This window comes from Perca fluviatilis, chromosome 18, assembly GCF_010015445.1.
Source record: "Perca fluviatilis chromosome 18, GENO_Pfluv_1.0, whole genome shotgun sequence".
Classification (NCBI taxonomy): domain Eukaryota; kingdom Metazoa; phylum Chordata; class Actinopteri; order Perciformes; family Percidae; genus Perca; species Perca fluviatilis.
Window position 1 is genome coordinate 20085555 of NC_053129.1, and position 17217 is coordinate 20102771.

Sequence of the window (17217 nt, forward strand, 5' to 3'; positions counted from 1 at the left end):
GCTGCATGCATTGAAGAGTCATTTGACCTGGCATGCGTGTGTTGTGTGTGTTTGCTGTATCTTCCCCTATAACCTCTGAGCTATTCTGCAACTTTGAAGCACCGAGTCCTGCTCACACGAGGCGGTCGACTTAAACCTCATGGTCTGAACTCACAGACTTCTGCTGGATGCGCAAGAGCACACGCTTGGTGCAGCGGTCCACACTGGCCGCCCACTTCCTGTCTGCCTCGCGGTCCTCCTCCAATAGGCAGCGGCGCTCAGCGCGGCTGAGAGTAACAGGGCGGACCAGCTGGGCCCAGTTGAGGTGACCGTACAGGCTCCGTTCTACCACATAGGTGATGTTCAGCTCACTGACTGCCGTTCGACCACGCAGCCTGCGAGAGGGGAACACCCAGCCCCCTCCCCCACTTCCAAAACCTTTTGATTTGGCTACATCACAGCGGGCAGGGGAGGAGGGGGTGAGAGACAGAGGGGAGATAGGGGTCTTGGCATTGCGTGAGCGTTGGTACAGTAGGTGTTTGGTGGAGTAAGCATAGTTGGGATCAGGTTTCCGGTGCGTCCAGCTGCCATGGTGCCGGTTTGCAGGTTGGTGTTTGGGGCTGCCTTGTGGACCGTCATCCAGGGAGATCAGGAGGCGGGACTGGGCATGGGGTTTGGGGCGGGGTTTGGTGAGGCCATAGTAGGCGTAGAGAGCCTCGTTGTTACTTACCCCATGGGAGATGGAGTTCAGGGCCTTCCGCATCTCGCCGTCGGTGGTAGAGCGTGAGAGCTTTCCTTCGTCGTCCAATCCACAGCCATCCAGCTCTGAGAAGGAAGAGCCACTACCTCCAACGCCGGAGTTGGAGCCTCCCAGGCCCCCAGAGCCAACTGGGGTTCTCCTGGGGGGCCGGATGAGTCCGTGGGTACTGGAAGATTTACTGAAGGTTTTTACCAGCTTGTGTCCGGACCAGGTGTCTAGGCTGCTGGAGGAAGGGGAGTTGGTCAGACTGTCGGTGTCACCATCCAGAGAGAGTTCATCCTGGGTGAGGGAGGGCAGGGAGAGCTCCTGGGGCAAAGGGGGCCTCTTTAGGACCCCTGTATACAGAGCTGTGTTGTCCTCACAGGTGGGTGGCGCCCCCAGATTCAGAAAATCTAAAGAAAAAGAAGGACAGTTTGTTACTCAGGAGGATTTAGACATCAGATTCTGAGTAGTCCCATGACCCATCAGTGGTTTTCCAAACCACAGCGAGCCAGCAGAAATGTAAAAACACATTCTTATAGTCTGAGTATTAGGCAAAACCCATGATAGACGAGAATGTAATACTCTGGCATAAAAAAAAAAAGAATCCTACTTTTAACACAAATCATTCATTTCCAATACCGCTCAGTTGGAAACAAATTTTACTGCGACTGAACTTCAACTTAATTTTAGTGAGGACAAACAGCTCAATTTAGTGCTCAAAACTGATATTTAACATCCATTTTTTTAAAGTAATGCAAGCAGACTTTACACGTATACACAGTAGAAGCATGATGCCTCAAACAGAGACCTTAATGTGAGCCGGAAATTACAACACGTTAACATCAATTGGCTGATATAAACAAATGTGTAAATGTAAAAAACAACAACATTTAAACTTTATTGAACTTTAAGATAAACAGGGATTACAAACCTTTAGAGCCATGTTTCTTGCCCTCCTCCACCTTTATGAGTTTTTTCCTGACCCGGCGTGTAGAGTTAACCAGCTTGTGAAGCCGTTTGAACTTCACCGAGTCCTCTGATTGCTCATCGTCTGACTGTTCACGAGACTGCTGGGACAGAGAGACAAGAGGGAGGGGTGATATGATAAAAAGGGATGGGCAGACAAACATTTCTCAATTAAATAAACCTTTAAAAAGACACATGGGTAAAAGCAGGAGGTTCTTCTTAAGCATAACATTTCATTAATGCAAGTGTAACAGAAATGTTTTGTCTTGAATTCTTTTGACATAAAAAGTAGTCGGACAATGAAACACAAACTTTGACGCTGTTATAATGCGACAAATGGGAGCATTGTTTAGGGTGAAGTCAAAGTTAGTGAGGTGAGAAATGGAGGATTGAAGGGATGGCATTGTGTCAAGTTCATATTCATAGTAAACACTGAAAAAAATGAACCAGATGAAACAGTAATTTGAAAAAAATGGTTAAACTGAATGACACAATGGATCAGTATAACAATAAATGGTCTGTTTGGCATTATGTTGCCTCGACATTGATGACCACTGCATTTAAACTCTCTGCACTGTGTAGTGGAGTGGAAAAGAGACCCAATAATGAAGTCACAAACAGTTTCATCACTTACACAAACAAACACCCTACTCCCAACTGGAGCACACACAAACTCCCCAAGCTGTATGTGTATGCATATGTGTGAGCATAGTCTCGCTATGGCCTCCAAGTGATGGTGGTGATGACGACGCTGATTTGTCGAGCTTTGGCCTGAAGATTGCCTGGCAGGAACTACCATCATTATCATGGAGCTCAAACAACTTAATTTGTTTCTATTTGCCACATGGTTTCCACAGCAACACCACTTCTCTTGCCAAATGCTGCCAGTTCCACAGTCGAGGGTGACTGCATCGCTTGCAAAGGGACACACATGCATGCATGCAACACAAAACTAGACAGAGCAGGCTTGCAGGGCTCAGCACTCTGTCTTATACAATGCAGCTCTGAAGCTAACAAGGAAGAAACCGCTTTCTTGCCGTTGTTGACCACATGCCTGGCTCAGAGGCTGCTGAAATACAGTAGGGATGATGTTAATAAGTGTGGCTTGGTTGGAGCAAACCGATCTGACAGTGTCCACAAATCCTTGATGGCGCCAAACCACCTTAGCAACATCATGGTATTTTGATTCCTGCAGGCGTGGGAGTGTTAAAAAACCTTACCAATTCTTGCCAAGTTGGAAAAGGAAACACCACATTAATCAGTGTGGCATCATGCATGCCCACTCCATCAAACTTACCTCCCTTCGCCTCCACTTCACCACTTTTAGAGGTGAATGCTCAACTTGTAGGTACCGAAGGTACAGAACCAGGGTAGAGCCATTCATTTGGCCTCTGACAAAACTGCAGAAATAGGCTCTGAAAACACAGCCCAGTTCTCCCTGACAATGCCTCAACTGAACCACACAATTCTGGTTACAGTTGGTGACTCCTTCAACTTTCCATTTGCTCTGGATGATTGCCGAGTGTATTAGCTTCAGATAATGTAATATCATAACAAGTCTGTGTCAGAGAGGACTGATAAAAGAGGTCAAAAGGCTGTGAGATCACCAAAGGTTGGATTGGAGTCCACTCCTGTATCTTGGTTCCTCTTAATTTATTGAAAAGTGTCTCATAAGAAGTCATATGTGGGGATAACTATGTGCAGGACGACTGCCTTAGTAATTTCATAGTTAACCCACATGATTTGTTCTTCTTCTTTGAGTGAAAGACGGAGAAAAGGACTATGAGATGGTAGAGAGGCGACAATGATATACAAGTCCTAACCCAGTTCTGAACACTATCCATTCAAATGAGCACATAAACAGGGTAACACACAGAGAGAGAGAGAGCGAGAGAGAAACATAAGAGGCCATGAATCAGGCAGGGCTGAAAGGCCGGCATCGTAAACAAGGTCAAAGCAACAATTCCACCGCCACAAGTGCCATTTCACTTAACAAATTACTTTGAGAATCGTTCCCATAACTTTGGAGATGCAGTTAAACTAAAAACTACAAACCAACATCCTAATGGTGCACACACAAAATCTTTCTATCCCCCCGCATCACAAAAAACAGAACAATCATAAAAGAAACTAATTCAAACAGTTAAGAGCAGCAATGTGCCTTAAAACTTACCACCTCATTTAAAACAGCAGGGTACCGCTTTCTGTGTTAACATCCAACAGGCTAGCAAGAGTGTGTCCCACAAATCCATAGCGCACCGACCACACTGTCATGCATGCATAATCCAAAATAATATCTGTGCCCGTGTGCACATGCTGGCAGATACAGATGCAGCCTGTTAGTGAATTCAGCTCTGAGGAATGAGGGACTGTTTGGAAGTGCCGTGCCGAACAGCTAGTAGAGAAAAGGCGTGTTGTGCATGGAGAACAATCCCAGCATTTGAGCCCCTCTGACCCTGCCTTGGCCCCCACATCGCTAATGGCCAGCATTGGAATGTGGGCTCCGATCGCCAGAGGAAGACAGCATCAAAGAAAGGCACAGAGCAGCCAAAGATTGTAGATTGCAAACATTTCAGCTGCATGCATGAACTGTATATTAACATGTCTGTATAGAGGCACACACACAGACACAGAAAATTGTTACCTATTTGAATTTGGGAATGACTTAATTCCATTCATTCGGAGGGAGAGGGGGCAGTATGTGACACCAATAGAGGCCCCAGCAGAGTAGTAATATTTCCTGAAGTGGCCAAATTTGGAACTCGGGGCAAGAGGGGACACAGAACTCCCCCCTTTTTAGGGTCTGGGTGTAAGTGCAAAGTCTTTATCGTCTCTATTTTTCTGTCCCTTGTTTCCTCTCTGCCTCCAGCTCTGGCATTTGTTCATAGCCTCCAGAGCAGAGTTGTGTGTTCCTCTCAACAATACTCCTTCAGTAACACTTCCATCCTCTTCCCTGTCTGTAAACCCCCCGATCGATAAATCTTCCCACAGGAAGTGAGCAACTGGCTGCAGAGGGGTAACGTGAGGGTTGACAGACTTATAAGATGATCAGCAAACTTATGCACACACACATCAAACAGCCAGATAGAACTTTAGCTGTGGTTATGTATGGCATAATTAACCTATTTTTCATAAGGAAGGAAATCATCAATCATTACGCAGAGGAAGAATTTAATAGGGTGATTCAGTTATGGTAAGTAATAGTATGTCTGCTTTTCTTGAGTTTAGAAATGCAAACCATGAACGAGTCACACAGGCAGCTACGAATGTGTAGAGGTCAAGCACATTGGTCATTGAAGCATATTCATCCACTTAAAGGAAATAGTGATTATAGAAATGCAACCCTATGCTGGATCTAAGGCTCTGTGAAGGCTGTGGTGAATGTTCCATTTACTTCAACTACAAGAAACAACATGAAATGCACATGTTTTTAGCTGCATAACGTGGATAAGAGAAAATGCAAGAGACTGGTTTTATAAAATCAGAGCTGTTTAGTCGGGAATTAGTAGTCCATTTGAAAATAGCAAATACACACATGTGCAGGGAATTATTTTCACAGTACTTGGAATATTTGTGTTTGGATAAACTAATTTCCTCTCAAGGAAAGTGGGTCTGCGTTTGAGACTGTGTCCATGCTATTCCCATATGATGCCATACAGTACAGAACTAATTAAAAGCCGCAGTGACCACTGTGAATCTGCATCAGACAAGACTAACATTTAAAAAAAAAGGTACACACACACACACGAGAAATTAACTGACAGATCATCAACAAACACAACACTGCATCCAACAGGACCCGATTGTCTGAGCTCCAGCTCCACAATACAAGTAAACCTCAGAGGTCTCGACTCACTCAAAGGAAGCCTTCTCTCCATGGACCACAGCTGAAAGAAATCGTTGCTAACAAGAGCTTAAGCTGCAAGAGGCAACAGCTAGTTTGTGTGACAAACTTGGCTTTTTGCAAGTAACAATTACAACGGACTGATGGAAACAGACATTTTCAAAAGAATTTCCTTGTCACTATAGGACCCAATTTTGACTTTGTTAAAGACATATTTCAAATGTCCATGACCGGACTAACCTGATGAATAAAATATGGAAAAAGGACTCATAACATATTGCATATATCTCATCGTGACTGCCAATTCATGTGCGCAGCCAAAAAAAACGAGGTAAGCGAAGGGCCAAGATTTACAGAGGTAACACCCATAGTATCAAGATGCACATGACATGGTGGAGAGAATGTATGTGCAAAGGTGGATTTGTAGTTTGGCCAAACCAATGAAGAGCAGAGAACGAAGGGGAAATAAATGGAGAGGAAGGCAAGATAAAAGTTGAGTAAAGGTGGTTTATGCAATGGTGTATAAAAATGTCCAAAATAAAAAAAACATTTAAAAGCGAAGTCTATAGGCAGATGGTATTTAAAGTCTAGACATCAAGCTAGTTGAGTTTACAGTCATTTACATCTGAACACACACACACACATCCATGCGCACAACCAACGACGGGCATCCTCCTTCACAACCTCCTTGGCTGAAAAAAATCTAACTTAAAGTTGAGAGTGATCGAGGTGAGTGTTAAGAGAGATAGAGTAAAAGGCGAGAGGTCAGGGTTTTGGGGGGTGTCGGGTTAATGGGGTGGGGGGGGTGTACTTACGTTGCAGTTTGAGGACTGGTTTAGATTGGATGCAGATCCCTCAGTCCACTCTGCAGTGTCAGAACTGCTGGACTGTCTGCTGCGCTCATACTCCTTCAGCTACGTGGAGAAGAAGAGTTTAGAGAGGCAGAGGAACAGGGTGGGGCCACCCATTGTCACCCGGCATGCTACATCTATCCATATGCTCAGACAATTGATAGGCGCAAATTGTGTGCATTCACAGTGCGAGTATACAGACAGAGGAGCACACAGACATGAAGGTGGACTCAACCAGTGATGTAGTGGTAAATAAAGATCAATCAATCAATGAACTAAAAGTCTATTATGTTTTACACAAAGCATTAATTTATCTTAAAATATCCATATACTTCTGTGAATGGCCTTTTTTATTTGTGTGGAATAACTTTTGGTCATGAAGATTCATGTCTGCCTTCCTGAGCACACATACATCTTAAATAGAAAAGTGGACTAAAAGGCAGATTGAAACTATTAGGTTTATAGTCCACTACATCCCTGGACACACATACTATGTACCACTATGCTAAAAAAGAAAAAAGATAAAGTCAGATCAACTATCCACAAAAGGCTGATTAATGATTGGTTGGTAGTGTCTCAGTTTAACTTAAGCTGGGATCAAGCTATTGGCCAAAAGAAAATCTGAGTTCTGGAGAAGAAAAAAAAAAAGGGTAAAAAGATTATTAACGATCTGCTTTGTGGAGAGCAGTCCAGTGCTCAAATGCAGCTGGAATCATGCTACCCATGACCAATACATTACAGAAAGTGATTGACTGAAAGGAAGATGGGAAGATAAAGAAAGGAGATGAAGAAGTTGGCACAGAAATAAAGAACAATCATCAGAAATTGATTGAAAAAGAAATGTAAGGAAATTTAAAGGAAAGCCAAGTAATTATCCACCATGTCCACCTAGAGAGAAAAACCACAGTGCACCAGAGCATCCCCCCCAACAGATGGAGCTGTTGAGTTACTATGACCATCAACCTCGCAATTATGAACTGAACAACACACCCACACACACCCACGCCAAGAGCTCACACCCTAAAATCCCCAGGCACCTGAACCTCTGGAAACACCAATGGTCTGGAGTTTGTGTGTGTGTGTAAAGAGGACAATGCAGTGTTAAAATGCGGGGCCTCGCACAGGTTAATAAGAGTGAGTCGTTTTAGTAAGCCTCGGAATATGGAGCAGAAAAGAGGGAAGGCTGGAAACTAATCCAGGGGGAGGTGAAGGGATCTGGGGGTTGAAGGGAAGCTACAGGCCAGCACTTCTAAGGGAAGGGCTCGGGTAAGGGGTGGGTGGGGTGCAACATGAGGCAGTAAGTCAGTGGAGCTTCCTACCCGAGCTAGAGCTTCTTCAACGGTGATCATCTTTTCCTTCACCATCATCATAAGTTGGATTCTCTCTTCATCACTCATGGTGATCTCACTGGCCACGTAGCCTATGTCTTCTCCTGAAGGGTACAAAGGGAAGACAGGTCAAATTTGGAGAAACATTTATTCAGTAGATTTGAAAAATAAAGCCATGCAAACCTTTTGATGTCTGTCGCATGACTGGTTTGTGCTGAGACTTGCGGAAGTTCTGCCAAAAAGATTTGTTCTTCTTCTTATTGTCCCATTTACCTAAACGCAAAAGCAGTTTCAATATTCAGGTCGTACAATTGCATTGCATAGGTTTATCCCTCAATTTTTTGCAACAATAGAGTGTATGACCCATATACAAATATGTCAATCGAGCTATTCCTATCTTTCAATCTCATCCCAGGAGTAATACAGGTTATGATATTCTTATAGGAAACATAATAAGGCAGATGACATGAGACAAACTGAAAATGCATCTCAATTTACCTCCAGATCCATCTTCAGAGCTGGATTTATGCAGAGGCATCCTGGGAGGAAAAAAGTAAAGAAAGAATGAATGAACATTACAAAAATTTATCTTTCTTCTTCCTACTCCCACACCTCATCATAAAGTCTCCAGTCTATGTCAACCACAGTGCTTCAGAACACTGTAACTCTGTTCATGAGTGTTCGTTTCTGGCAAGGAGGGCTGCAGTTCTGTCTGTCTGCCACTTGGGGTCAGTAGCAGTACTTATGTGACAGCAAAGCCAGGCTCCTGAGGCTTGAGAGGGAGAAGGTAGAGGAGAGGAGAGGATGATCTGTTGCAAAAACAAGAGGGTCAGATGAAGATAGTGGGTACTAGAAAGTGTTTAAGAAGCAGTAAACAAAGAAAAAAAAGGTCAACGTGATGAATAAAAAGAGAGGGCAAGTACGTGAAAGGTAAGAGGGAAAGTATGTAATCAAGGAAGAGAGGAACAGAAGGAGAGAAAGAGGAGGAGGAGAAACCACAGGGCAGACCCGAGATGGAAAATAACGGAGTAAAAAAAGTCCATATGTCCATAAAGCTTCCTAAATAACCAGTACGAACAAGGAGAAAATAACAACTCAAAAGCCCCTCGTGACACATGGACTGTACTCAGCTTCCAATCAAAAAGTCATGTTTGAGCAGCCTCACCGAAAGTTCTAGAAGAAAGTCTAACGACATGTGAGTCCGTAACTGATTCTCCCTTGTTCTGGCGGAGACGAGAAACCACGTCAACAGCAATCTATTTCTGTATTCTGGAGGCGACTTTACCATTCTTTCAATTAAAAGGGAATAAATCATAGGGGGAGAGATAAGAGCGACACATTTGTCCAGTTGAGACACTCCGAGACCTATGAAGTAAATCTCTCGACGAACTGTCTCACTCTTTTACTCTTTCCTTTTACACATCCTAACACATATAGCTGCTGAGCCATGCAGAAAGACAGGTTCAAAACAGGATCAAAACAAGATGAACAGTTCACTTCCCTCTCCAGTGGCTGACTGTGTGTGTGTGTGTGTGTGTGTGTGTGTGTGTGTGTGTGTGTGTGTGTGTGTGTGTGTGTGTGTGTGTGTGTGTGTGTGTGTGTGTGTGTGATATGTTTGTGTTCATATGTTTGTCAGACATGGCAGCCCTCTCTTGGTGCAATGGGAAATCTTCATGTGGCTTAAAACTCAGCTGCCATGGCAACATAATGAGATGCTAATTGCATGGAGGCCTGTATGGTTTGCCCCTCTGTTTCCCTCTCAGATAGGCTAGAGCCAAAGCTAATGCTAATAGAACTCACTCAATAGAGGCTTTTCTGTGGCAGCGATTCATCCCCCCCTCCTCCATGCTCTATAAATTAACCTCCTGTGCAGCGCACAAATGCATACACTCACACACATCCGCAAACTCACACACTTTAGAAGAGCCTAAATGTCTTTCGAAGACAGTGTCAGTCCAGGCATTGTGGCTAGGCAACTTAATTGGTTTAACCTTAAATCTTTGGCATGCCTTTCTATTTCAATTCTGTTCTTTGCATTGAGTAGGGGACATTTAACAGTTTAAAAAAAAAATCTCATTAGCATATGAAGCCAACTTTCTATTTTCTGCATAATATGAAGTACAGTATTTTAACTTTGGCTGAACCTATGTAAGGAAGGTGAAAGTTGTTAAGTGTTACAAACATGAGCTAATGCAATTGGAGCTATGAATGAATTGCAAGTTTGCTGAGTGGAAATTATATGTCTGACCACGCTTTCCCTGGCTGGGATGTTGAAATGATAACCTGTGACTGTCTGATGTCTATGTTATAGTACGAGGCTCCACTTATGTGTGTTATAGCTGTAGGTGTGTTAAAATCATACAGTACGACTGCAGAGATGTAACACAAGTAATCATGTAGAAAATATATGGTAAGATATCAACATCAGGAAGAAAAAACAAGATGACTGAATAAGTGACTGCTTAGGGAGCTATCATATGATGCAATATGAATCACAGGTTTAGCATCCTGTGTGAAAGAACTGCTGTCCAGGAAAGATGATAAACCAGCATAAAGCCAGATTTGGACACACAGCTGTGCACCCAGCATAAATCACAGCACTGCACACATGTAAGCGTGTATGGTGATGACAGGGCTGGCCACATGGAGCGAGGTGATCTCCGGTGTCTCTGGTAGAGACAATGAAAGGCAGCGACCCTGTGCGACAGTGGCAGTGTCCACAGGAAGAGCAGAGGGAGGACCTCTTTACAGGTCATGGAAGAGGTCAGAGGTCACATGGAAGTGGAAGAGAGAAGATCATATGGAAGGGAAATAGAAATTCATACCTTTAAAAACACACACAATTGAAAAACAACGGTTTTTTTGCATGTGCATGTATTTCCCTGCCATACACACACTGCCTCCTGTGCTCCCCTCTTCAAGGGCTGCAACACTCAGCCACAAAGTGGTAAATACGCTAACAAAGTAGCTTTCCAACATGGTACTGTTGTTCTTAACAGATTCTTCACATGGCACGGCTTACATTTCCATCTGATTAGGAGTTGCAGAAGCTTGGCTTCGAGTAGAACAACTGCCTCTAAATGTACAAACTTACAAAACCCTGTTAGAGCCAATCATCAACATGTGTCTGTGCACATGTATGCTTTCATCAAGGTCCATTTACCTCTGCTGTTAACTTCACTGATAAGCTTTCTGTCCCCTCTCTGCAACAATAACCCACCAATCAATCACTTTCCAAAACAGGAAGTCCCCAGCTTGAACCCTCCATCCTTCTGAGAGCACTCTGTCATCACCACTTGCATACCAGGCATTATGGGAGCCATGCCCACCTCCTGCCAAAAAGAGTGACAAGGAGACACACAGACAGAGGGGTGGCAAAGCCCAAGATGAAGTCTGGGTAATCTCCTCTGGGTGCTATTGTCCTGCAGCGAGGTGATGATGAGGATATCCGTGCCTGTGCGTGTGAGCGTGCGTGCCTCTTGTGAGGCTTTGAGGAATGGGTCGTGAGGAATGGAGGGGCTTGTCTATCACTCTGCCTGCACATGATAAATCACCTAAAACCCATTCACCACAGCGGAAAGTGGACAATAAGTAATGTCATAGAGAACAGAGCTGGGGTGAGTGAGAGTAAAGGGGCTGGCAGAGAAGGATGGATGACAAAAAAAGACTGTTTGAGGCTTTGGATGGGAGACATTTTGTCCTTGAGCATAATAAGCTTAATTAGATAAAGACGATATAAGAGATCCTCATATCTAACATCCACACCAGAAATGGAATCTTGGTTTTAAAGGAGACATAAAGAGGACAGAGTGGAAACGACAGAGGTGAAGAGACAGGTAAATGTGGAGCATGTCATTAGAGATTAACTGACTCAAGGTGAGACAAAGTCTGGATGTTCATTAGAGAGGGAATGTGAGGCATGGAGGACAGAAAGAAACCAGACTGACAGGATGAAGTTAGGGGCTCTTTCTGGGACTCTCTTGAATAGCAAAGAGACGTCATTCAAAATTTGGCATCTGGTTCCCATCATCCGCAGCATTTGTCTGTTCAACATATAAAGCCAAGGGAGAAGAGATCATGTCTGTGGTATGCACTTCCTCTGCTGCACGTGGTCGTCACGTGAACATGACAATTCCACTGGGGGTCACACAGGGGTGATGGCCACAAATAAACACCAAAGAAAATGGTAAAATCGGAGATAAAAGGAGATAATTTCTAAGTTACACTAAGATTTATTTAACCTTTGGCCCTGGCAAACATGGCATTGGGGTTAGACTGGGGCTCACAGTTATTGCACTAATCTATCTGTCCACTCGTCTCCACTTAAATCTCTTCTTTAAATGTGATTGGGATTTTTCTGGTTACCACCAATGGGCCATTTATTCATTTATTTATTTATTGTATTGAAATCTTGTTGTGAGGAAACATTTGAATACATTCTTGACCTTAAGTCTTGTGTAACAGAGATTTAAAAAAATAAAAAATAAATGCCTTAAAAAAAGGGGCCAAATGTACGCTAAATAAAATCAGTTTGACAGCGGGGCCTTGAGAGAGCCGTTTTGCCAACCAACTTGGATAGCTTCAAATGGGTATAACAGTGATCTCATGGTGTGCCATGGTGGAGAAATTTAATACACGGTGAGCATAAATGAACACTCTGTGTTACGGGAACCAGTGAGAAGGAACCCCACCCATGCCTGGTTCCATCCTGCTCTTTCGTTCTTGCTTCTTTGCTGTAATCATTTGGCCATGGCCCCTCTAAGGTCTCCCCTCCTCTCTCCCCTGCTGGACACAAAGGCAGGAAGGAAGCACGGACAACCAGAGAAGGGCTGCTAGACTGAGCAGGTCAGCCGAAGGAAGCAGTCAGTGGTTTTCCTTTAACCACAGCAGGGATGTGACCAAAGGAGCAGAGGGACAGACTATGGGTCATGTGTGTGATGTCTATTAATGTAGAGGGTGGATTTCCTTTATACTCACTTAAAAAAATTTATTTATTTAAAGCATTTACATTTTTGGGATGAAACTTTAAAGGAAACACACTCACGTATGTTCAATTACATCTACAACCAAGGTCAGCCGTGGCTGAACCCATGTCAACTTCCCCACTCACACACCACCACCAAGCTCCTCCATGAAGTTAGAGTTTTCCACCTGAGGAGCTGACCTCTACTCCCAATGGTCAGAGACCTTATGTACAAGCTGTCGCAGAAAAGATCTATCAATCACACGTACTGCATAAGGTGGAGCGTGTATTTTTGGCTCTCTCAATCTTCAGCTGCGGACATGCAGAAAGGCTAAGTGTGATCCATGATTATGTGTGCAGGCATGTATGGTTTGATGCGATCCAGACGCAGGCTGCGCTGCATATTGTTTGGACATGCAACAGACACACATTTCAATCCAAGCCTGTTTCATGGTTCCACAATGGCAGTGAGTGTGTGTGTGTGTGTGTGTGTGTGTGTGCTTACTTTCTGTCTGTTTCTGGAGTGGACACCTCACTGCTGAAGCCTAATGATTCCTGAGGACAGAGAGAAGGAGGCAGGCGTCAGATTGACTTTCTTGCCAAAGATTGTGTAAAGCTGAATTCAAGAAGCTAAAGGCTTTTGTGCACACAGTGTCTCTGCTTACCTGGATCTCAGAACGGAGCTGCAGGGATGTGCTGCTTGGATCCTGTTTCTCCTGAAAGAATGACAAGAGAGGGAGAAGAAAGAAGGTCAAATGTCAGTGTCAAGGGTCAGTCCCTTAACATTAACTGTGAGCAAAGAATAGAGACCAGAAAGGAAAAACAAGATCTGTATATGGAGAAGAAAGGACAGTCAACTACAGAAAAGCATGTTTAACAATGCTGTCATTCAGGAAAGACATTCTTTGGTCAGGTTCATGTAGACACACCTGCATCTCAGTGAAAACAAACACGAGCACGTGTGCGCACGCCAACAACCCAGCCACATACGACTCAACAAGTCAAGTCTTGCGACAGGTACCCAAACCTGCAATACTTGTAACTGATTGTTATTGAATACCACAGGGCGGTGTAGCAGCCTCGTGAAGTCCTGACTTTCCTAGCAGAACAAGATATCACAAAAGCACCAACGTAATTGGCTACACAAATTCCACGGTATGATTACAGTGATATTAGTGTGCACCTCCCTCCACACAAGGAAACACCTTATGGGTTGCTTCAGCTATAGAATGCTATATAGAAATATTCCATATTTGACTAAATAAAATGGCAGCACACAGAGCTTATATGGAAACCATATACCCAGACTTTGGCCATGAATTTAAGGGACAAATTACTCAAAAGAATGTCCTGTACAAAAATCTATGGAAAATAGCACATTTTTTAACCTCTCTTCACTTACAAAATATTGCTAAGCTTCTCCAGCCCACAATGTCTGTTAGGGCTGTTTACACAGCGCTGGTGCTTACCTATGTCTAAAGCAGGTGTTCTCATCATGGCATAGCCAAATACAGATGTGCCTCAAACCAAATGCTTCTACAGACAGACACAGAGGCTGTACAATCACAACATGTCTGCAACTTCCATTTTAACCTCAGCATGTGATTATTTAAAGCCAATGAACGGCCTTGAGGGATTGGTCGAGTGCATAGTTTCTCTGTTGTGTGTTCTTGTGTGCTTTTGAACTCTCATAGAGGAGATTACCTAACCCTCTGTACTCACACTCGCCCAATGCTAACACAGTATTGTACTGTGTTATATTAAGCACCACAGAAACATATGGGGGAGTTGCTGAAGGGTAGTGACCAGATGTACCATCATAATGTATTTATTAATTTCTAGTGGTCATTTTCTTGCTCAATGCACAATGGCACATGTGTGGCTTTACTCTCCATGTGCCCTTAATCCTTCTGGCATGGGCTATTAGAGTAACCCAAGGATAACCAAGCCCCTATTACTTGCTTCAGTTATGCGGAGATACCATAAGGAGGCAAAATTAGAGCACATTATCTGAAAAATACTGAATGCATACATGCGGCAGGCTTGACAATAGTATGAGTATGCAGACTATAAATGGCATGGGAATAAGCTTAGAGGTGGTTAATCAACAAGATGATTTAGTAAAAGTTGTATTAAGGATAACTCTTTGTGATGACGTCTTTGCTACCATATATTTTGGGCCATTTTTAAGCGAGGGGAAATGTCATGGTTTCGGTGATATTCATCAGGTCCAAATGAGAAGAGAAAATAAAACCAAAGACAAGTTCCTGTATCTACTTTCTGTCTGACTTTTAATATTTTACCAAACAGGGCAGACTTATAGAAAATTGCTCATAATGCAGATGCTGATATGACTAGTTCTATTTATGTGCAAAATCTGCCTATCCTGTTCCTCTTTTGGACTTCTAAACATGAAAATTAACACAAAACTTTCCCTTGTAAACCCCTAAGTGTTATTACTCACAGATGAGAACATTTCTCCCAAAGGTTGATCTTTTTTTTGTCAAGGCTGAAGATTACTGGAATACCAATGCTTTCTGTCAAATCAGCTTACTGTTAAAGTTGCAGTAAATGTCCTCATCTTACAGAAAGGACAGAGTTTAGTCTTTCGGCTTGACAGCCAAAGTAGCATTTTAACTGGTTATCTTACAGTATGCAGTACAGTATTATTAGTATGCTTCGGTAAAGGAGTTGACATCAGCCAAGTAGGTTATGACAGTAGAAGCAGGTTGAGGGCTGCTAGGTGACTAGCTCCCTAAAACCTTTAAATTATACTTGTTGCCACTGCCACAAAGAAAGACTAATTGAATCTGGAGTTTCCCAAATGGAGAGCAGGAATAGGAAATGAGTGGTTTCTGATAAATGTGCATCGTTCTCCATCTCCGCACCGAGATATTAGATTGCAGGATAACAGTCACGGGAAGCTGAATCTGGAACACTTCCTGCACTTGGTCCGTCATGCTTCCTAATCAGAGTGACCTGTAGTTTAACCTACTTTGACTGGGCTTTGGGCAAGGGGGAACAATCCTTCCATACCCTCACCTTCTGTGCATGAGTCAGTGAGAGGCTAATAGTTAAAAGGACTTGGAAGTGACATGACCTCCTTTAAGAGCTCTTTAAGAGCCTGTAGCCTGCAGTTCATATGAGCAGGACGAAGTGCTGAGGTGGCTAAAAGCTTCAAAATTAGCCGAACCCTACACTTATCACAACAGTAATCACCTGAAAGCAGACAGTCAAGATGTTAGTGAGACAGTCTGGCTGGCTTCATCTTTAACGTTAACTTAAGCACTACAAGTCTTCCTGGCCCATTTGCCTTGTTTATCTATTTGTCTGTTACAGTGATCAAGTGGGCAGAGACACGGGTCTGGACGTTTCTTCGGAAAGTAAATCAAGTAATGTCGGAAAAGCTCTGAAACAACTTGTCCATCCCAGGGAGTATGGTGAGTCCCATAAGTCACAGAGCAGGTACCTGCCTAAGGTCATAAAAACCTCATCTACCAGACCTAAAGACGTACAGGCTTTGGTCTCATTGCATTGCCAGGCTGCACATAAGGGAAATCGGGGATGCCTTTTTCTTACAGAGGGAGAGCTTTTGTGAGACAAAGAAACAACACATGTAGCCCTTAAACTAGCACATATTTGGCAGTCCGCTCTGTTTAAACAACTGCATGGTGCGGAATAATGTGGGTGCATTGAGAAAAACCCACATAAAGAAGGAACAAGGTGTGTGCTCACAGATTTTTTTCACAAAGGTAGTGGCAGATTGGTTTTGCTATCAGATCCTCTTTGATGGCTTGAGCATACTGCAGTGACAGAAAAGATATGCCAGTCTCACCAATGGATAACTACAGGCACTGTGCTGACAGGTTGTAAAGATTATTTTAAAACACACTGCCTGGCAAACACACCACACATGGATACACATAAAACATACACAGGCAGGCACAAACCCTGACAATGCCACATCGTGTCACCACAGACATTAAACCTAGACAGATACCCAAACCACGGAGCACCTACACACACACACTCAACTCGCCTCCACTATACAGAGCTCCTAAGAGACGGAGACACAAAGCAGCTCTGTGTTCCTCCTGCTCCTCCTCAGCTTCCCTTTACTCCCCGTCTGTGCGTGCCATCTCTGACATGGAAGGAGGGGGTGGGAGGGCGAAAAGATCTGCTAAAAAGCAAACAAAACCTACATCCCGTTTGCCTTTAAATGCCGATTAGCACAGGACGTGGAGAGAAAATGAGCTCTCTCAGACTTGTGCACCGCTAACGAAGAAGCATAAGTGAATTGTGAACACCGTGCCAGCGTATCTGACATTAAATAGAATATCAAATTATGCAGCTTTGAGGGGGTATCTGTACGTGAGACTTGGATCTCACATCACACTCCCAGAGGGGGCATGCTATCCTTTACTTGAACTTTCCAGCATCAGCTTGCAATACTGCCCTATTTACCCCGATTTGACACATATGCGTGCGAATGTGCATGTGTTTTCCCTCCAGATGTCCACTGGGTTGTTTGTGCACAATTCACT

At 43.6% G+C, this 17217-nt stretch overlaps 1 protein-coding gene across 8 annotated transcripts in view; it reads right to left on the reverse strand.

Moving 5' to 3' along the window:
* The window catches only part of sash1a (SAM and SH3 domain containing 1a), a 172489-nt gene that overhangs the window by 17330 nt on the left and 137942 nt on the right, over positions 1 to 17217 (reverse strand). For 4 of the 8 annotated variants that reach the window (XM_039781037.1, XM_039781043.1, XM_039781040.1 and 1 more), the window contains exons 3-10: positions 13339 to 13389; positions 13179 to 13228; positions 8209 to 8249; positions 7894 to 7983; positions 7702 to 7814; positions 6347 to 6445; positions 1653 to 1791; positions 710 to 1131 (exon numbers count right to left, since the gene is read on the reverse strand). In XM_039781037.1, the coding sequence (XP_039636971.1) occupies positions 710 to 1131; positions 1653 to 1791; positions 6347 to 6445; positions 7702 to 7814; positions 7894 to 7983; positions 8209 to 8249; positions 13179 to 13228; positions 13339 to 13389 (1005 nt within the window). Of the gene's footprint in view, positions 1 to 154; positions 1132 to 1652; positions 1792 to 6346; positions 6446 to 7701; positions 7815 to 7893; positions 7984 to 8208; positions 8250 to 13178; positions 13229 to 13338; positions 13390 to 17217 lie in introns of all 8 variants that reach the window. The other 4 variants (XM_039781038.1, XM_039781041.1, XM_039781036.1 and 1 more) reach the window with 3 other exon arrangements.